Consider the following 21,958-nt stretch of genomic DNA (forward strand, 5'->3'; position numbering starts at 1 on the left):
ACTGCAGCCAAAATTAATTAATTTACCAAGTAGCAGACGAACACATTATATTCTAATGGTAACGGAGGTAATATATTTAAAAAGTAATGCATTACAGTATTATTTACTGTCAAGAGTATGCCGTTACTGTAATGCATTTCTAGTAAAGTGTTATTGCCCAACACTGCTCCTGGCATACTGTTTTTTGAATACTGCATTGTAAAACCCAAGAAGTTAAGGCAACTCAAACCGTTTGAGGAAACCGATGGCTACAAACCATTTAAGTTAAAAAACTAATCTACATGAGTACTGTGAACTTACTCTATTTAAGTTGAAGTAATTGGGTATTTAATGAACTCATTACCTTCAACACTCAGTTCAAAACTCTGTTCAAATGAGTTGAATTAACTTTCAGTCAGTTTTGAGTCAACTACACTCATTTCATCAGTGTATGAATTTGGACATAGTACTCAGGTCGCTTACTATTTAATGTACTATATAGTGAGGAAGTATACGATTTCGGACGCAGCCACCGGCTTTTAAATATACTCTTATTTTGGCCCATGCACACCATAACGATTCATATTTGTCCAATATCTGTTCATTTTACCCTTCAAAAGTTATGAGCTAAATATGTCTTTGGACATGATTAAAGGATTCGTTCACTTCTAAAATGAAAACTTCCAGCCTCTTGTCATCCAAGATGTTCATTTCTTTCTTTCTTCAGATGAAAAAAAAAGTTTTTTGAGGAAAACATTCCAGCATTTGTCTCCAATCCACAAAAGCTTGCATCTCAGAACTAGTCCAAGACGAGCTTTTGTGATTAAAAAGGTATGTTAAATGTCTACATTTTATTCTTTTAAGAAAATGGCAGATTGTTTTGTTAGATAAGACACTTATTCCTTGTCTGAGATTAGGTAGAGCACTTTATAGCTGCACTGAAACTGCAGTTTATACCATACAAGACCACTTTATAGACAATTCCTGGAATGTTTACCTCAAGAAACAAAGGCATATTAATTTTGGATGACAAGAGTGAACAAATTCTATTCTATTCAATTGTTTATTCTGGAAGTGAAATAGTCCTTTAAAAAAAACGTTGATATTTTTGAATCCCCTTACACATGCACTTGCCAACACAGGCGTGTGTTGTTTTTGATGTTTTCAGTAGTTTTGGTGTTTTTTTTTGTATGTTGTTGTTGTTTCTGACTAAACGTGTGAGAAGAGGACTCGATATTTGCTTCAAGTGCACTGCCCTCACACCCCAACATATGCACAAAAGCAGAGCATACTATGGGCTTTAGAGAGTGATTTTATTAAAAGGAATAACATTAATAAGGAATGTGAACAAAATGATAAAGGGAATATGATCGGGAATGCTCAAAGCTGAGCAGAACAAGCATTACACATTAAAGTGTACGTTTACAGCTCCAGTGTTGAAAATAACCAGAATGCAGTATGATTGCATTGGTAGTTCACAAAAAATGGAAACCAAATTTATTCACCGCCTCGTCATTCTATATCAATATCCTTTTTTGTTGAGTAATCACTATAAGTGACGGAGCTTATAAGCACACAAAAACACAACTGAAGTGTCTTAAAACTGAATCATTTGACAGTATTGACAATAAGTCAAGTCTTCCAAGTCTTACCATGGGACTTTATAAAGAACAGACCAAATCTGAATGAAATCTATTTTCAGGATTTCCTTATTTTAACCTGTTAGCATTTCAGTTTACTGCCCATTGTATATACAGGAATTCAGGAATGCTAAGGGGTTAACTTTCTAATGTTTATTCAAAGGGTCACAACTAGACTTGCCAGTCAAACAACAGTGTCTTCTCTACTTGAGTAAGCCATATTTCTTTAATCATTTAGTCCGCTGGTATTGCTAGCTTGCATATGGATCTACCTCCATCTAGTTAACTGATGGATGGAACCAAATCTCCTATATTTTTTTCTTTAATTCTTTTATCAGTCAAAGAACCATACATATACAAAAATATTTGGACATCGACACAATTCAAAAAATTTTGGCTCTATACATCAACACAATTGATTTGTAATGAAACTAACAAGATGTGCTTTAACTGCAGACTGTCAATTGCTTTAATTTGAGCGTATTTACATTGAATTTAGGTGAACGGTGTAGGAATTACAACAGTTCGCATATGGGCTTCCCACTTGTTAAGGGGCCAAAAGTAATTTTACAATGGCTTCTAAGCTGTTCCATGGCCAGGTGTGTGTTATTCCCTCATTTATCCCAATTACAATGAGCTGAGAAAAGGTCCAGAGTTCAAACTGTTGTAATGCCGCAGTCACACTAGAGTTTGAGCTTTCGACAAATTCTGTCGTACGGCGCTGCGAAAAGGGGCGGGATTAAACAAATTGATTAGACATTTTAAAAAGTGAGCAATTGGGCCATATTTTACATTTCTGTCCAGAGAAGTCATGTTTTGATCTTCGATAGGTCTCATGCAATCCTGTGATGTGATTTCGCAGGTTAGAGTTCACCAAGCTTGAACTTTACAACGCAGCAAACTGCGAAACTTGTCGCACGATCTTGCATTTCCGGTCTGCCGTGTTCACGTGCGTATGAATGGAAGTCTATTGGGAGAAAAGTCCAGTGTGACCACAGCTTAATTCCTACATCGTTCACCTGATTTGGATCTAAATACCCTCATATTAAAGCTGACAGTCTGCAGTTAAAGCACATCTTATTCGTTTCATGTCAAATCCATTGTGTAGGTGAATAGAGCCAAAAATGTTAGACATGTGTCGATGTCCAAATATTTATGGACCTAACTGTATATTGACCAATTCTTTAAGAAATATTTTATTTTGCTTTTGTGATCAATGTGACATGACTCATTCATAATCTTCATTCATAGACTTCAATGTCGGTCTGTTTCTCCACAAAGCTGGCATATAACTTAAAAACACATGCCAATTTTGCATAGAGGAAAGATCATACATGTTTGGAAAAGACTTGGGTGAATAAATGTTTTCATTTTTGGGTGAACTGTCTCTTTAAGAGCGCTGGACCTTTATAAAGCAACGGAAAGCACAAAGCATTCAGCGACTTCGCAATACATGGGAATTCATTGTTGCTAATCCTGTTAGGATTATGCAATACACATGCACACATTCAGTCCACACACTGTATCTCCACAGCCATATTTACACAGGACCAGCTTCATTTTTAAAGCTAAAACAAAAAAGCTACCCAATATGGCAATGTTTACAGGCCTGGTTTTGTCAAAGGGATTAAGCAGAGGCTAACAGATCTTGAGACCTGTTAAATATAGAATATGCGTGTTATAATTAGTTATTTAACATAATTGTTCTCGGACACTCACCAGCAAATTATGAGAACAGTCTTGTGTTTTTATAGTGGTTTTTTTTGCAAAAGACAATCTGATTTTTGAAGCATTTTTGATATTTTCTGCTTTAATTTTTCAATTTACTTGAATGTAACCTGTTTAATTCATTTTTAATATAGCGTCTAGTCAAAATACAGACATTCAGTTCTTTCTTTCCATGTTGTTATACTTTACAGCAACTCAATGTTTGTGACTGTATTCAAGAAAACACATCTTGAAGCTGCTCCGATAAGAATGTACTGAACACAGCTCTGAGATCAGATCTAAAAGTGCCTTGTATTTGTTCTTTTGTTTGTCTCGTGAGTTTTTTTTACTTTGTGTTTTGTAATATCTCCAAGAACCCTGAAAAAGTGATGAATCGTCATTTTTATGTGGTTAAACAGTGAGTGAATCTTGTTCATCAGTGTAACTATTGCGAATGTATTGGTGTTAATCTTGCAGAATACCAGCCAAAGGCCTACTAGTGTCATATCTATGTAATAGATTACATGTTCCAACCCTGTAACCTTGTTAAATTTGTATTCTCCGGTGTCAAATCCTGTGAAATCTGTTTTGATGTTAAGAATTGTGCCCGTAATACTCAACTGCATGGATTTCCCAAAGAGATGTGATAGGGCAGGAGAGAAAGTATTGAATATTAGGACAGTGTTTGTATCAGTGTGTTATTTGTATAACTTGATAGTTTCTGGTTTGGCATATTTTGTAAGCTTTCATTTTTAAATAAAATATCGCCTTTGAAATCTGTGACTTTTTTCATGGAATATTATTACGCTGATTATAAATGACCTATGTAACCTAATGTTTCCCCTAAATACATTTCCATTTCTTCTTTTTGTTGACATTTTTAGTGTCATAAGGAAAGGGATATGAGATTCACCACAATTATCCAAACATCCAATCAAATGACATACAATTTGTTTTTATTATTGGAGCAACTATTTCACTCATACACACACACAACACACAAGGAAGGAAGAAAAACGACTTCAACTGCCTTTTTTTCACAGCTCAGGTCGCCTATTAAAATTAATGTGGTGTATAGAAATTTCAAAGTAGACTATGGGTGAAAAAAATTATAACTGGCTTTTTCGGGGATTTTGTCAATGACAATAAAAGATATTTTTCTCAGTGTTTGTTGGTTTAGAAAAGATATTAGATAATGATCTATTATGGTGGATTACTGAATCATTAAGTCAAACGATGCCTTTAAATTGGCGGGTTCTTTCCTGCAGACTTCAGCTCATACCGTAAATGTTAGGATCTGAAGGAATGCTTCGTAATTAAAGACAGGTGTGTTTGATCAAGATTTAGAAACAGCACATAGCACTAACCTACATGGTAAAAACGTTTTTAACGATAATGCGGAGGAAAACCCCGTCCTTGTGATATGCCTCAATTTAAAGAGTTTTGGTCGGAAAAAGTAAAATCGTGGCCTGTGGACATTCGACGTCGATGAGTTTCATTTTCACCACAGGATGACGGTAAGACTAACTGTCTTTATTTTCGTTAAACTATTGAAGAGTTTGGTTTAGATCAGTCCAGTACTAACATAGTAGGGTTTTATTAGTCTTTCTTTATCTTTGTCCCCTTAGTATTAGATGGCAGTAATGGCCATCTAACGTAATACTTAATTTGTAATACTTCTTGACAAGTTATGCCTAGTTCACACACGACAGGATTTTAAGCCTGATTTGAGCCCGATTTGGAAGTTAACGAGCTCGTCGACAGATTGGGCTGTGACAGCGAAGAAATCTGCGGGTGCTCGGCGCTCTCCAATCTTTATGTGTGAACTACTTAACAGAACATGTTGTTTTGAAAGATATATCTGAAGTAAATTTATGTTTTTGCTTTCAGAGTTATGTTTATGCTAGCAGGAAGTTGCTAGGCAAAAAATGCATGCATATTTAAAGTCACAGCGAAAAGTAGCAGATATGCATGCAGTCATGTTGACCAATATGGTAATTAAAGGTAGAAATGCTCAGTTCTTTACTGTTTTGTAATAAAAAAAATAACAATGTTAGAAAGAAATACACAGATATTCAGGAAACATCAGGGTGTTATAGATATGTTAGTTTTATTTCAAAGAGTTATTAAATTACAAAAATTAAAAACTCTGTGTATCAATCCACTCGAACCTTGCAGATGAGCGATTGATCCGCTCATGCATCAGCTTATTGACTATGTTTTTAAATGCTTCTTTGAAAGCTTAACACTGTCAGTGATGTAATCAGCACATAAGCAGTGTTCAGCTTTTTCTGACGACTCCTCAACATTTCATTGGCTGTGGTTTGGTAGCTTGACTGAACTGTTGGGGAACTAGTTGTTGTCAGATCTTGTAGTGTGTGACCCCCCTCTTGTGGATCCTTTACGTAGTGTCGCGTAGTGTGAACACCACAGAGATTAAAAGACACAAAATCAAGTCATGTAGTGTAAACAGCACAGCGATCTGCCGATGTTTAAAATCCTGTAGAACTAGGCTTAAACTGCACACACAAGGAGAATTAGAAGTCCAACTGTATTATGTGATATTAAAACAGTTATGATATTATCAAAAGCATAAATCACATCAGTACTTCAAAGACCTCATTTATTCAACCAAATGCATTGATTTTAAACTAATTACAACTTTTAAAAAAACTCAACAACAACAAAAAAAGAGGAATAAAGACAAAAACAACATTTTAAACAATCACTGTTTAGGTTATTGTATAATTGACAGACCTGGAAAAAAGACAAGCATCAACATACACCGTAAACGGTTTCCTTTTTTTTTTTTTTATTACACTGTCAATTGAAGTGCTTTGTCCAGTTCAATATCTGGTGTCTTCAGTCTGGTTTAACAGTTCAAGTTAAAGGACTCTAATATAAACAGTTCTTGGGGGAAGTGAGGAGCCTGAGAGACAGCAGACGTCATCTCACAACACCGGGTTCATGGCTTCATACAGCCTCTGTACAGCGAGCTCCAGCATTTCTCTGAGAGAATCATCTTCAGAATTGGGCTCTTCATACTCCACCGTCTGAACACAAACACATGAGAATTAGAAGATTTCCCTTTTTTGTAAAACCCCAAGATTTACACTTGATAGAGTTTGACACTTACTCTTGTTTCCAGGTCGATGAAGGCCGTCTTCTCATCTACATTCACGGCGAGACAGTTCTTGTCTTTAAAGTCGACACACTCCTCTCCAAACATGTCTCTGCAAATTGTGGCAGAAAAAGAATTTAGTGGATCATAAATATTGTTGACGGTGAGCAGAGAGTGATGTGAAGCTGAACTTACTGGAACATTTTCAGTAGTCTGTTCTGGAAAACATTTACATCCACCTTCTTTTCTTGGGGCTGAACAGCTAAAATGAGAAAAAAAAAATGAGGAAAACAGAAATTTTGGTGTGAATAGAACATCTATTAACAATATTTTACACAATGAGAAATAATTATAAAGAAAAAGAAAGATGGAAGAAATGGAAAGACTAATAACTGAAAAACTGAGGCAGGTAACTGATATAAAAAAATAAAACAAAGAAAATAGGATAAGGCAGAAATGAAGAAAAAAGACAGAACTAGACAAGGATGGATGTAATAGAGAACATTAAAAAGTATCGAAGAGAGGACGAAAAGGTTCTCTCCAGACAAAAACCAGCAGATGGAGGAACAGCTTTTTTCCCCAGAGCGGTCTCCCTTTTGAACTCTGCCCCGCACTGACTCTTTTGCCCCCACATACACCCCACACTCTCCTCATAACTTACACTCCCCATAAACACTGCATTATTAATTTATTATTTAATATTTGCACAATTAAATTGCACATATTCATCGCACTGTGTTGCACTAATTTATCTTGAACTGTAAATACCCACTGTATACACTCACCGGCCACTTTATTGGGTACACCTGACCTACTGTTTGTTAATGCAAATTTCTAATCAGCCAATCACATGGCAGCAACTCAATGCATTTAGGCATGTAGAGATGGTCAAGACGATCTGCTGCAGTTTAAACTGAGCATCAGAATGGGGAAGAAAGGCTAAACTGCTAATCTACTGGGATTTTCATGCATAACCATCTCTAGGGTTTGCAGAGAATGGTCTGAAAAAGAGAGAAAATATCCAGTGAGTGGCAGTTCTGTGGGCGCAAATACCTTGTTAATGCCAGAGGTCAGATAAGAATGGCCAGACTGGTTCGAGCTGATAGTAACTCAAATAACCACTCGTTGCAACCGAGGTATGCAGAAGAACATCGCTGAACACACAACACCGCGAACCTTGAGGCTGATGGGCTACAGCAGCAGAAGACCACACCGGGTGCCACTCCTGTTAGTTAAGAACAGGAAACTGAGGCTACAATTGGCACAGGCTCACCCAACATTGGACAATAGAACATTGGAAGAATATTGCCTGGTCTGACGAGTCTCGATTTCTGCTGCGACATTCGGATTGTAGGGTCAGAATTTGGCGTCGGCAACATGAAAGCATGGATCCATCCTGCCTTGTATCAACGGTTCAGGCTGGTGGTGGTGGTGTAATGAAGTTGGAGATATCTCTTGGCACACATTGGACTCATTAGTACCAATTGAGCATCATGTCAACACCACAGCCTACCTGAGTATTGTTGCCGACCATGTCCATCCCTTTAAGACCACAGTGTACCCATCTTCTGATGGCTACTTCCAGCAGGATAATGCACCATGTCATAAAGCGTGAATCATCTCAGACTGGTTTCTTGAACATGACAATGAGTTCACTGTACTCAAATGGCCTCCACAGTCACCAGAGCTCAATCCAATAGAGCACCTTTGGGATGTGGAGGAATGGAAGATTCACACTATGGATGTGCAGCCGACAAATCTGCAGCAACTGCGTGATGCTCTCATGTTAATATGGATCAAAATCTCTGAGGATTATTTGCAGTACCTTGTTGAATCTTTGCCACAAAGGATTAAAGCAGTTTTAAAGGCAAAAGGGGGTCCAACCTGGTACTAGTAAGGTGAACCTAATAAAGTGGCCGGTGAGTGCACATTTATAATTATGTTCACATCTATCTGCATACCTCTGATTATTAATAGCAACATGTACAGATTCATCTATTGTAAATCTCTGATCATAGATAATACAACCTGTATATAATGTTCATAGTATATCTATCTGTAAATATTACCGTAGTTTTCTATAACTGCACTTTATAACTTATACATATATCCTGCACTTGCTGCTATTGCACTCCTGGTTAGACCGAAACTGCATTTCCGTTGCCTTGTACATGTGAATTGACAATAAAGTTGAATCTAATCTAATCTAAACAAGGAATCAGAAAAGCAAGGGAGAAAGAAAATAGGATGAAGGAGACATAAAAAAAATTAGTAGGCAAGGAAGGAAGTGGGAAAGATGATTAAAGACAAAGCAATGGAAGAAATAAAGGAAGATAGAGAAAGAAAACAGAGAAAAGGAAGCAAGGAAGGAAAATAAGTGGAAAAAGTAAACAAAGAAGGGACAAAAAGAAAAAAGGAAAATTAAAGGAAGCAAGAAAGAAACTCACAAAAAGGAAGCAAAATAATGTAATGCAGAAAAATTAAAAAAAATTCCATTAGCACCAGAGTAAAGGAAGAAACAAATAGAAAAAGAACAATAAAGAACAGAAAGAATAATGAATATATGCAGAAAGAGGGAAATAAAGATGAAAAACAACACAGAGACTGTAATAAAAGATAAAGGGAGGAAATAAGCAAATATAAAAAAACATTTCAGTTCAATCTGCACTTTAAAACTGACGTTAAAATTCACCTTTCTGAGCTTTGGGGTTTGACTGCACTTCCAGAACCACTGTGGTGACAGCATCAGCGTACATGTCATTCAGAGGATTGGCAAACCACTGGAGGAAGAAAACACAAACACGCACATCACTTCAGCTGCTGTATTTACATTCGGCGTATGAATGACCGGTGAGGCTCCTCACCTCCAACACCACCAAGTTGTTCTCATGAATCACTGTGATGCTGTTGAAGACTTTCACTGTGCTCTTCTCTGACATCTCAATCTCTTCTACATCACCTGCAACACACACAGAGAACATGACATTTAAACACAACACAATAACCTCCCCAAATTAAAAACAAAACGAACACCCCATATAAAACACAACACACACACGGAGGTATACACACCTGTCAGGTGACGTAACTGACTTAAAAGCAATGGAAAAGGGCCAGTGAAGGGAATGGCTTGAGTCTGTTTCACCGTGCTCATGGCAAGATCCGTGTAATCTGTGATGGTAAAAAAACAGCTATGAGAAGCAAACACACACCATTGGTGAGTGTATGAAATAAACAATGTCACTAGCCAGTTGACTGGTAACTTCCTACAAATTCTTACAAAAATCAAGAATACAGAAATGGTTTTGAGTGGTTATCAGATCTCATGGACTTTGTTGCAATTACAGCAAATGTTAGATTTATGGCCCTGTACACGTCTGAAAACTAAACCATCATAAACATCAGCTTACTAGAGAGGTCAGAAGGAGAGAGGATGTGGTAACTGAAGTTCTTTTTCACCAGGATCCCGGAGACCCTTTGACCCTGTGAACACTTCTTATCCGCAAGAGAGCCCATCACCTTGCAAGACAAAAAAAGAAGATAATAATCATTAGACTGATGCAATAATTCACGTTTCAGTGAGTTGACTAATTTTAAAGGATTAGTTCACTCAAGAAATGCAAATAATCCTATGATTTACTCTCTCAAAGCATCCTAGAAGTATATGACTTTCTTCTTCAAGTTGAATGAAGTTATTTAGAAAATTTTATTAGACTCTAGAGCTTCACAATGGAAAAGGCAGCTGTTTTTTTTAATCAGCTGTCAAAAGCACATCCATTTTTAAATCAAAACGTGCCTCATATGGCCCTGGGAGGTAAATAAAGGTCTCCTGTTTATAAACCATTTAGTGTAACATCCAGTAAGTGCATTTCTTGGTGCATTAGTGTCATCAGCTTTACAGGACTGCATTTTCTTTGTATCTACTCACTGTGGTTCTGTATTCATTTTAACAGCGCATGCAATTTACACAAAAAATGCCGGAAAAGCCAAATATCCTTTTCAAAACAACAACTACGTTTGACCAAAGGAAAAATGTCATATGCATCTAGGATGCTTTGAGGGTGAGTAAATCATAATTAATTAAATCATAACAGTGTTCCCTATAGGATTTTTTTCCAGCTGTGGCGGCAGGCCTTTTACACAGATCTTTTAACTACCTATGGTGTTATTTCCATGACAAATGTCATGAGCACAGTATTACAAGTCGAGATCGTATTTATTTAATACTTACCTTTTAATACATTTTGATGGGATTATAAACCGCTATTTACAAAAAAAAAAAAAAAACCAACAACGACTGAATGTTTTGAATGAGAAGCTGTAATGTAGCTGTGGCGGGAATGAATTTTGGTGTGGCGCCCTGCCATGGAAGAATGAATGTAGCTAAAATCATGCATAATATTTATCATATTTGGGTGAACTATTCCTTTAAATGCCCCTATTATGTCATTTTAAAAGTTCATAATTTTTTCTAGAGTAGGTTACATCTGTCCAAAGTCAAAAAATCTCTCTCATAATAAACATTTAACGCAAACCCATGAAATCTTAATTGAACCCATGAGACTAAAGTTATTTATTTAAAGACTAACTGTTTTAAACATTTGCTCAAGCCACAATCAACCAAAATAAATGATGCATTATACAGAATTGTTATACATCTCTGTAGATCAGTTACAGAAGTTAAAATGTAAATGTCAACCACTTGTTTCTGCATTTCCGAATCAATTCTTTTAGGAGACCAATAGGAATGATTAGGAAAGTAAAAAAAGAGAAACAAACAAACAATGCCATACTAGTTTGGTGAGCCAGTTTTTCACTTGTGAGATCAAAAATAAATCTTTAGTGTAGACGTAAAGCAGGCTGCAAGACTGACATTTTAAACCAAATGAAAAACACCCAAACATGTTAGCGATTGTGTGGATGAACTAGATTATCCATTTTACCTGGCAGGGGAGTTTGTAGTTAACTTATTAACCATGGTGGAGTGAAAAATTAAAAGCTTCACGTCAAGCCAAGTGAGACACCACTACATTACATATATCTAAATGTGCGTTTAACACAGATGCTAAACTTAGGTAGACATAGACAAGCAACAGCTGCAGTTTCACCTTGGCCAGTTTCTCTCCTCTGAAGTTGAGTGTGACGGCCTCAGTGTTTCGAGGATTGTGCACCTCGATGTGAACCTCATCATTGTCCTCATACTCTCTGATCAGCGCAGCCTTCAACCGAGCCATTTCATTCTGCTCTCCATGAACCAAAATCTGAAAACAACAACAACAACATGACACCTGATCCAGAACCTGATGACCATCTCAAGACATCATCATCATCACTGACCACATGAGGTGGTTTCAGAGCTCGGATGAACTCGCTGGTCTGCTGGTAATCTGTATGAGCAGAGAATGAGATGTAATCCACAGACATCTTCAGCGGAAGCTTCTGTCCAGACATGGTGGTGATCTCCTCTGGCTCAGACATGATATGCTGCACGGAAAACAGGGCGAGGTCAGGACAAGTCAGTCACGTTCAAAAAGATGGTGCTGACCTCTGTGGATATGTTTTGTTGAAGATTGAGAAGATTCACCTTGGCGAGTGTTCCTTCCACACAGTAACCCGCTATGATGACGCCGTTCCTCTTGTCGGTGCACCAGCTCTCAAAAAGCTCTCTGGAAAGGCCGCTCTGCATCATACCTGGAGATGCCATCACTACACTTGGGCCGATGTCATCGAAATGGTCCATGCTCTGGAGAAGAAGGCACAAGTTTATGAAATAAATGTATTTGACTATAAAACTTACATTTTTATGATATTTTCTACTCAATGGGTCTTGTTATTGTTAGCTGATACTGCTAAAAATAAATCTAAGTATTTTGCTCAAGTACTAAAATAGGTTATATGCAGAAGTATGCGGAAGAACTTTTTCAGTAACCTGGGTCAAGCGTCTACGGTAAACTGTATGCCATTACAAAATCAGGGCATTTAAGGTCTTTTTTCTTTAAAAACCTACAATCTTCACTGCCTGATTGATATGGGATAGAAAGTAGGTCTTAGAATGTACAAGAAGCACTCCATAAAAAAAATTTTCCGTGCCATGTCTTTAAAATATGAACATTTACTTTACCCCTGTATATTCGATACAGTTTCTAACCTGTTAATCTTGACGGGTGCGTACGTGTAAACGGCTTTTCATCTCGTTTTACACTTGAACAACTGATTGATCTCAGATGTCTATTTAACTGATTATATTTTAATTATATTAAAACATTGATGCTGTATAAGGAACCGTATGGAGAGAAAAAAAAAATAAAAAAAATAAAAATAAAAAAAAAAATATCACATTAACCGTTCACCAGAAGTTTATCAGTATGGGAAGAAACACTGGCTGTGCTAGTTCAATTTTATAACATATAATAAAATTATTACAAATATATATAACAAAGAAATACAAATAAAAGAAATATATATTTAAAACAATATTACAAAATTTACAAATTCTAAAATTTAAAACTAAAATGAAAATAAAAACTAATTGAAAAGTAAACAAACATAATATTAACAAAATCACGCATACATCACAAATGTTGCCTGACAAACTAGCTGAAATAGTGAAAGTTGAAATATTTAAATGACAAAAAAACTACAATGATAAATTTTTTTACAGCTAACAATAAAATATATGCACCCGCACACACACAGACACATTTACAATCATTTGCTGCATGTTTTTTGGATTTTGGAGGAAACCCACCCAGTGGAGAACATGAAAACTCTGTAATATATTTTATCTATTATGATTAACATTTAAAAATTACAAAACATATCCAAATCCCTTCCAGAAGGTCTATTTTACAGACTGAAAATGCCCACCTTGAGATTGCTGATATGCTTAAAGACGAAGGGGTTGTTAATATTAATGGCCTTTCGGATCTTGTCGTTCATGGCGTTCACATAGGTCTGATACACAGCCATGCACTTCTTAGCCAGAGACGAAGCATAGTAGATAGGAATGTCATGGAGTTCAGGATGATTCTGCCAGTATTCATCTGAAATGGAGGACAAGCAGAATATCAGATGACTCTAATGAGGCCTTATTGATGAGGTGGCCGTGGGTATAAACTGCTGGACTTTACCTAGAATAAGCAGCAGCTCTTGGGCTCGACCCAAAGCAAACACAGGGATGAGGCAGCGGCCCTCACGGTTTACTATGTCATGGACTGTGTTACAGAAACGAGCCTCTCTCTCCTCTCGCTTCTCATGGATGTGTGTGCCATATGTGGACTCCTACACGCACAAGAAAGATGAGGGGGAACTAATGGGTAAACAAGGGGGAAAAACTCTTATATTCAAAGATAATCACATTTCTAGCATTGCAGCACATACAGTAATGAGAATGTCTGGTTTGACGCTGGGAATCTCAGCAGCCATGAGATGTCGATCTTCTTGACGTGAGAAATCACCAGTGTACAGCAGCTGAAAACAATAAGTGATCACAATAATTAAACACAGGGATCATTTTCAGAAAGTGTATGGTTTGTGTAAAGGCCAATTTATATTTCTGCCTCAAGTGCACGTGATGGGTCCAGTCTCACATATTCTCCACCAAATTCCTGACACACACCTCTCAAAAAAATGTAACAACACTTCCTGAATATCTGCGATTGGTTGACTTGGTATCAGTGATGGCTGTGGGTGGGGCCAGGTGCCACAGATAGAGGAGCATGGCCAGAGTGTTTAACAAGTGTCACGATCCAGAGGAGCTTCAAATAAATCCTTTTGTTTTGTGTTTACTTTATGATTGAACTTAGGGCTGCATGGTATTGGAAAAGAATGACAATGCAATATTTAGTTTTTCTGCCATGAATAGTAGGGTATAGGGCTGCACAATATTTTGTTTCAGCATCGATATCACAATGTGATAGTCACGAGTATACGCAATATTGAGTCTGGATTATAATTGACCATTTTGAAAGTGTTTTTTGAAGGCTGTGACTATGAGGGTTTTAAATGCATTCAGGCATCAGAAATTGTACCATATGTAACTTTGATAAATTAATAACGATTAACTTTATTGAATTGTTTATAAAACAAAGACTGTGATGTATTATTTTACATTTGATTATTCAATTACTATATACCTGAAAACAGATCGACTCCTCTGAAAACAATAAAATACTGTATATTTAATGAGTATCTTTCTCTTATTGTTGTTGGTATTATTTTTCTCATAGAATTTCTGTATGCTTGTAGATTGTTTCTTATATTTAATGCATGCACACTCCCCTACAGAATCACCCCAATCAATCTAAAATTATAAATTCTTTCCAAATAGTCATTAACAAATCTAGTGAAATTGTATTCATATTGCAATTTATAAATCGCAGAATTAAAAAAAATGTCAATGTTATATTTTTCCAATAACGTGCAGCCGTATTATGGTATACATTACAGAATATACCTTCACCTGATGAAATGAATAGCTCTACAATTTATACTTTTATATTGATTGAGATGATTTTGTAGGAGAGTGCATCTGCATAAAATTTAATAAAAAATGCCCAGCATAGATAAACATAATACAGCAAAGATAAATAAACAGTACTTTCTGGTTTTCAGGCGAGTCTAATAGTTTTGAGGTACAGAAATTAAATGATCAAATGTAAAATAACACTGTATAGTCTTCGTCATTTATATAAAAAAATGAATGAATGAAAATCTATTTAATCTATATTAAATCTACAAACTCGCTAGTAAATACTTTACACTTTTGTAAATACTTACAAAATACACAGTCACAAGCCCTAAAATTACACCCAAATTATAAACTTTGACTCCTTTATGGTTAGACTTTGCAATGACTCTACAAATTACATGCATTCTGAATCTTGAAGCTTCACCAAATACGGACCATAATATAACACCAGTGTTTCCCCTAGGTTTACAGTTTAGGGAGGGGGTGTCCTCTTGCAACTGCCTGTGTATGCTGTCTATATATTTGACAGAAAATTTTACGTAATTTCGTTGACTTTTATTTGGGCACAATGAGAGCGTGAGACAGAGCTGAAAAGCATCTACAGGGCTCGAAATTAACTAAAATTGGTAGCAGTTAAAAAAATTATGGGGCACCAACCAAAAATTAATGAGCACCACTGCAAATTGTATAACAACGGATTTATTGTATTTGAAAACAACAACAAGGACTAACAACATCAGAAACAACTATCTAACTAATTCTGTGATAACTTATAGATATTTGTGCAATAATTCCAAAATGAATGTCTAATAATTAATTATAAAGTATTAATGATGACGATGATGTCAATAATACTAACAATGAATGACATTTCTCATTATCATGCTGCCTTAAAAGTGCTTGAATGTGAGTTATCTGCTATATAAAGTCCTACCGTACTGTTATGAAAAATAAATCTATGGTTTGCATTAAACAAAAATGAAGTACTGCAGTAAGATATGTTTATTTTGCACTGTTGTTTTTATATGCATGTCAATTTAATAAACAAATAATATTTCTGCTTCAAAAAATAAACGTAAGATTATAATAAATCATTAAATTCAATGCTGAAAGTTGCAAAGCAGTCATCACTAACAAAATAGAAAAATAACATCCATGTCAAGAAAGAACAGACAAAAGAAAGGAGAAAAGTCTCACTTCTACAACTCTTTAAAGTTTTAGTTTCGTTTGTGTCATTTTAAATGCTTGGTCTCATTATGCTCTCATTTACATTTTTCTGTGTTTGTGGAAAAAAGCAGGCGAGTCAGCCGACCCAATATATGAGCAAGCAGAGCAGGATTCTCGCGATGACTGCCTGCACAATACCATTCTTTGTCATTAACCGCAGTTTCACTTTAAACTTAAAGGTAAGCTTCTTTGGTGATGATGTACAGTGTTAAATACTACATTTAGCAGTCATTTGCTCTAAACACACAGTGAATGCAACGCATCGAGATTCGAGCCATTAAACAGCTGATCCATTCCGAGTCTTTCTGCACTCTCTCCGAAAACAATCGGTTGATCTAGGCTGGCGGATCAACATTCAACACATCTCTCATCAGCATTATTATTTGTACGTTTGGGTGGGTTTGCAAACCTGTGCCTTTTTCATGGCGTTTTCCTCAAACTTCAGCATTACCCGTGGTCACAAAAGCTCCGGTATCTGACAGTGTAAAGCCTTGAGTGCTTGACAGAACCAATATAGCAGCAGAGAAGAGCGATTCAGCAGGTTTTTAACCATTATTTGCAGTTGCACAAATGCTCCCAAATATATTGTGAGGTCACACAGATTCGACCAAAATGGTCGCAATTTCGAGCCCTGCATGCTGTTGTGTAAATAAGATTTTACATACGGCTATATTTAGCATAGTAAAAGTTGTGATCTGGCTCTATATAAAAAAATTATTTTACTTGACTTCAAGGGGGGCAGGGAAAGCCGTTGGGAGGGCGGGGCACCCCCTAATATAATGGTAGGGGAAACACTAAACACCATAATACTGACTTGACAATACAAATCCTGCAACGTGACTATTGCAGTTGCACACACTATGATATCAATGCTAAAATGATTTATTGTGCAGCCCTAAATGAAGTTGTTGAAAGTTTGCCAGTTTCCCCAACTCTTTATCCTTAAATGAGTGTAAATTTGAGCTACTTTTGTAGTACCATCACACACATTTCCAGTGTAAACCCAAAACACCATCGAAGAAACCTCACTGCATTTGGGAAGAATTATTGCCATAAAAATACAGACATAACAAGGAAGCATAAATGCTCACAACGGCGATCACTTGATGCAGAAATAATCAGGTTTAGGTGTTTAGTGAACAGGTCAAAATAAATAAACCACACATACCTTCACTCCTGCAATCTCAATCATAAACATGGCTGCTCCCAGAACATGCCCTGCATGATAACACCAAAACTTGATGCCTGCCACCTCTTTTACTTCATGGAAGTTGATGGTTTCTATCTTGTCCATGCTTTCCTCTAGATCAGTCTCGGTGTAGAGCATGTCGTCAGCTGAGATATTGCTACAGACACAAGGAAACCAGACAATTTGTTAAAGTTGTTTTATTCTATAGGCTTCAAATCGCCGTTTTATTGAAACAAGAGCTTTAGTATACCTGACTTTGACAAAGTCTGAAAGTAACCAGCGGTAGATGGCTTTGGTGGCGTGGGTCATGAATGTCCTTCCTTTGAAACTAGTCTTCTGTAAAAACCATGGTAAAGCTCCACAATGATCCAAGTGAAAACTGACAGAGAAAAAAAGAGGAGATGAACAGATGTTGATTAGATCGCCACATAAATATCATCCTCATCCTAAAATATAAAAGGCAACATTTACATGTCAGGCATGATTATGTTTAGACAACACAACATCCATTTTAAATTCAGTTAAGAAATCTAAACTTGGACAACTAACACTAATGAAAACAGGTTTAATCATCAATGTTTTCAAGAAAGCTATGAAAACTTATTATTCTGGCCAGTGTTGACAGTAAAATGACAGCATTTTAATTTTATATAATCAACAAATGCTATTAGACCTTTACAGAAAAACAAAACATTTTCCATATACAAATGATTTCTATATATAATTGGCCCATGTAGTAATTTGTATTTAAACTGTTATAAAAAAAAAAAAACACTATAATAATATTACAATAATTCATATGAAGTCAGAGGAAATAAATATTGTTATTAAGATAATAATAAAAAAAATTAGAAATGTAAAACTCATAACATAAAAATGTATATTTGTTATAATCTATTATAATCGCCAAGAAAACTATTTAGAGTCTTGTATAAATACCCTTTGAATACAGTGACAAATAATATTATTAATGGGTTCAACATTTCATTTGCAAAGTCATTTCAACTCATTATAGTAGTATATTTATTTATACAGTTTACTTATTTTAATAAGTCTTTTTTTAGCCTTTTATTTTTAAAGGATTATTGTAAATTTGTGTGTAAATATTTTATGCTTTTTCTCCAAACACTTTCTCACCACTGGTCCTCCCTTGCTGTCCCCAGACCCCAGTTTGAAAACCCCTAGATTAGCCATCTTTGACTTACTGGCTGATGAGCAGCAGGTCAATCTCTGCTGGGTCTATCAAATCAATGTAAGGCAATGCGTCCATGCCCTCCAATCCAGGGTGGATGCCACAGTCCAGCTGCAGAAATATTACAATACGTAAGAAAACGCCTGTCAGGTCCATCAAGGGATTGAGGTAAAGTTGGTTTTATATTCACACATTCGCTAATTTTTGAACAGTGACTACATGTGTCGAGGTCCCTATATTGAGTACCACGCTACTTTGAATATTTAGGTAAGTATATACTTATACATATAAGACTTCAAAGCAACATTAGCACTATTTAATTGACTGTGAAAACTGTTGTACTTCGATAGTCTGTGACTGATCACATGATTTCACTATTCAGAGAATTTGCAAATAATACTTTTCTGAAATTATATTATCAAGGAGAAAGTCTTAAAGTGCGAATATAAAACAAACTTTAGCTCAAACACCAAGCGTAGGGCAGACAACAAAACAATGCTCAAGTTACCATGATTTTACGGCCTTTGAACTCCAGGATGATACAGGACCTGCCAACCTCTTGCCCAGCTCCTCTGTCACAAACATTACATTAATAGTTACAGTACTCAGAACCAAAAATGTACAAAACATCTTTAATCTCAATGTAAACTGTAAATCTAAAGTAATCTAAAGTGGAGGAAAGATTTGGCGCGGGACTGAACTGTTATTGAAGACAGTGTGAATGAAGTGAACTTACAGCGGTCTGATGAGGAGCTGATCACTCTCTTCCGCAGGTACCGGTACATCGGCTTTACGTTTAGTAGCCATGTTTATGATGTTTTTTAATCTTAACTAAGTATTACTTGTTACATATTTAGCGATACTTCCAATAGTACCAAACAACGATCAAGAGAACTGAAAACCACACGCTATGAACACAGGACATGTACTTCCGTTGTAGTTCCGAGTCAAAATAAAAGTCCGACATAAAAGTGAAGAACTAGAATTAAGGTTAGATGAAAAAAGTTTTCTGTTCTGTATTTTAACATTATATTGTTTAGATATATATTGTTAAAAGTTATAATATTTTGAATATTATTTGCATTTTTATTTGTTTCAATATCTTCTGAAAATTTACTTTGTAATACGATTACCAAATAATTTATTTGAACCTTTATTTGAATCACACACACACACACACACACACATATATATATATATATATATATATATATATATATATATATATATATATATATATATATATGTGTGTGTATATGTTGTGAGACAGTCAAAAAACGATATGTTCCCAAATAAATTACTAGTAAAACCAAACAAATTTCTAAATTACCTATAGCACTGGTTAAATAAATTAAATCTTATAATTTATACAAATTTAACAGCGTGCCATATTATCTTTCTTCTAATGTTACATTATATTTGCTTTTCAGGTTTCCACAGCCAGTTTATAACCTCCCTCTGCTCTGATTGGGCAGGAAGACGCGGGGGTCCTTTCTCATTGGTGAACGTTATGTGATTGACAGGTAATTGACTCCACCTACAAAATCCCATGTAAAGTGAACTTGTAAAGTACAGGTAGGACGGGCGGAGTCCATAAGTGTTGATCTTGTCAGCTGCTCGTGTGATGGAGCTGTTTAACGCTTATGTTCAAAGGCAAACCCTCTTCTCATCGCCCGTTTTCGTTTTAACTTCACGCAGAACTTTTAAACTGAACTAAACTCCAAGGAATGACTGAAATGAACTTGAGTTGAAGTCGGTTTTTGCCCGCGAAGCTACAACTTTAAGCAACCTTTGTTTCTTGTCTTGGATCTATTGTGTAGATTTAAAGAGAATAATCATGCCTGATCAACTGACAGTGCCGGAGTTTGTGGACATTACCCATGAGGACTATAAAGCACCGACAACATCAGTGTTCTGCACGCGCATGGCTCACTGCAGAAATACAGTCGCCGCTCTGGAAGAGGTAAAACACAGTCAACAATACAAGTATAGCACAATTACAGACTAACGCTAAGTGTATAGGACACAGTTCAAATATCTATTTGTTACAGAGAGACTATATGGTCTGTTTAACCAAAGCATCTGGAAAATGACTTCCTTCTAGTAGCCAGAAAGCTCTGTATCCAGAGCTGGAAGTGAACCTCGCCCATGTTCAGCTGCTTATTCTTATCGCAGTGTTATGAAATAAATAGACTAGCCTCTGACGCCTCTGTCTGGTCATTACGTTTTTTTAAGCTTTTAAAGTCAGTCAGAGTGATACAGTGTACTTATAATGCTTTCATACACTTACTAATGAATAATAACACTGTCATTAATTAATCCAGCGTTATGGATGTGACATTTGCTGTAAAAACTCAACATATAAATTCACAGGGAAAGTATATGTTAACATTAGATTGTAATATTTGTTTATATTTTCCGAAACTACTAAGCACAGAGTTATGGGATTAAAAAAATATCAATCTGTACAATGTTTTGATATTTTAAATAAACATGCGTTATGCATGTGACCAAAAGTCTGCGAGTTTACAGTATACAGCATACTTTGTAGAAATTCTATGAATTAAACTGCACAGCCCAAAGGAAATAAGGCTAATCAAAAGCATAAGAGTTAGCTCACTATTGAACAAAAACGATTGATTTTATTTTATCTTACTTCTTTGCATTTATGAGGGAAAAGCTTGGTGAGGGATGTGACACCTCACCGTTATGGATGTGACAGATATGAAATTGGCACTTGTGTAACTTAGGTAAATCAAACATAATTGTTTGAAAACATTGACAGAGACATTTTTGAGTATTTTTACATTACTATAAAATACAAGCCTAAGCAAACGATGTAGAAAGGGTTTCGCTATTTTGGTAAAAACTGGAAGGTTGACATTTGTATGGAATTGTTCATATATTGCAGATGTTAAAGATTACCCAATAATGGCATTTCTGTCATCATTTACTCACCCTTTACTTGTTTAAAACATATTTGACTTTCATCTGGTGAACACGAAAGTAGATATTTTGAAGAAATCTAAAAGCTTGTAACCACTGACTTACAGTACATAGTATTTGTTTTTTCCTATCATGTAAGTCAATGGTTACAGGTTTTCAGCCTTCTTCAAATATCTCCTTTTGTGTTCAACAGAAAGAAAATGGACTCTTATAGGTTTTCAATACACACAAATGAAAATATTTGTATTTTTGGGTGAACAATCCCTTTAAGAACTGATGTAAACAGACAATCTGAGGTCTGTCAGGATTAACAGAGATGTTATTAACAAATATAGATTTTATGAACGTAAAAAGATATTGGAATCTATGATGATAAAGATAATTGTATATTAGGGCATCACTGTGGCGCAGTGGGTTCGGCTCACAGCAAGAAGGTCACTGGTTCGAGTCCCGGCTGGGTCAGCTGGCATTTCTGTGTGGAGTTTGC

General features: G+C 35.9%; 2 protein-coding genes across 2 annotated transcripts in view; one reads left to right on the forward strand and one right to left on the reverse strand.

Annotated features, from left to right (window-relative positions):
- Positions 1-5,935: 5,935 nt before the first annotated feature.
- On the reverse strand, positions 5,936-19,365 carry cpsf3 (cleavage and polyadenylation specific factor 3). The gene is made up of 18 exons (XM_056445428.1): positions 19,262-19,365; positions 19,034-19,097; positions 18,539-18,636; positions 17,584-17,712; positions 17,313-17,490; positions 13,828-13,917; positions 13,578-13,728; positions 13,315-13,490; positions 12,032-12,190; positions 11,785-11,931; positions 11,556-11,708; positions 9,858-9,966; positions 9,520-9,618; positions 9,312-9,406; positions 9,140-9,227; positions 6,643-6,709; positions 6,463-6,559; positions 5,936-6,379 (listed from the first exon to the last, which is right to left on the reverse strand). Exons 1-18 carry the CDS (start codon positions 19,330-19,332, stop codon positions 6,278-6,280), a joined length of 2,073 nt encoding a protein of 690 aa, XP_056301403.1. The 5' UTR covers positions 19,333-19,365; the 3' UTR covers positions 5,936-6,277.
- Positions 19,366-20,090: 725 nt separating this feature from the next.
- asap2b (ArfGAP with SH3 domain, ankyrin repeat and PH domain 2b) overlaps positions 20,091-21,958 on the forward strand; it is a 44,101-nt gene continuing 42,233 nt past the window's right edge. Inside the window, exon 1 of the mRNA XM_056445606.1 lies at positions 20,091-20,488. Coding sequence (XP_056301581.1) covers positions 20,363-20,488 — 126 coding nt within the window. The 5' untranslated portion in view covers positions 20,091-20,362. The remainder of the gene's footprint in view (positions 20,489-21,958) is intronic.

The sequence above is a fragment of the Danio aesculapii genome, chromosome 20 (assembly GCF_903798145.1).
Source record: "Danio aesculapii chromosome 20, fDanAes4.1, whole genome shotgun sequence".
NCBI lineage: Eukaryota > Metazoa > Chordata > Actinopteri > Cypriniformes > Danionidae > Danio > Danio aesculapii.

Bases quoted from the DNA above. Each gene is read 5' to 3' on its own strand.
- cpsf3 (XM_056445428.1), bottom strand. From the start codon at position 19,332: ATGGCTACTAAACGTAAAGCCGATGTACCGGTACCTGCGGAAGAGAGT. The intron at 17,713-18,538 runs GTAAGTCAAAGA...TTTCTCTGTCAG, and splicing joins GACCTGCTGCTCATCAGCCA to TTTTCACTTGGATCATTGTG. The intron at 6,560-6,642 runs GTAAGTTCAGCT...CACAATTTGCAG, and splicing joins AGACTACTGAAAATGTTCCA to AGACATGTTTGGAGAGGAGT.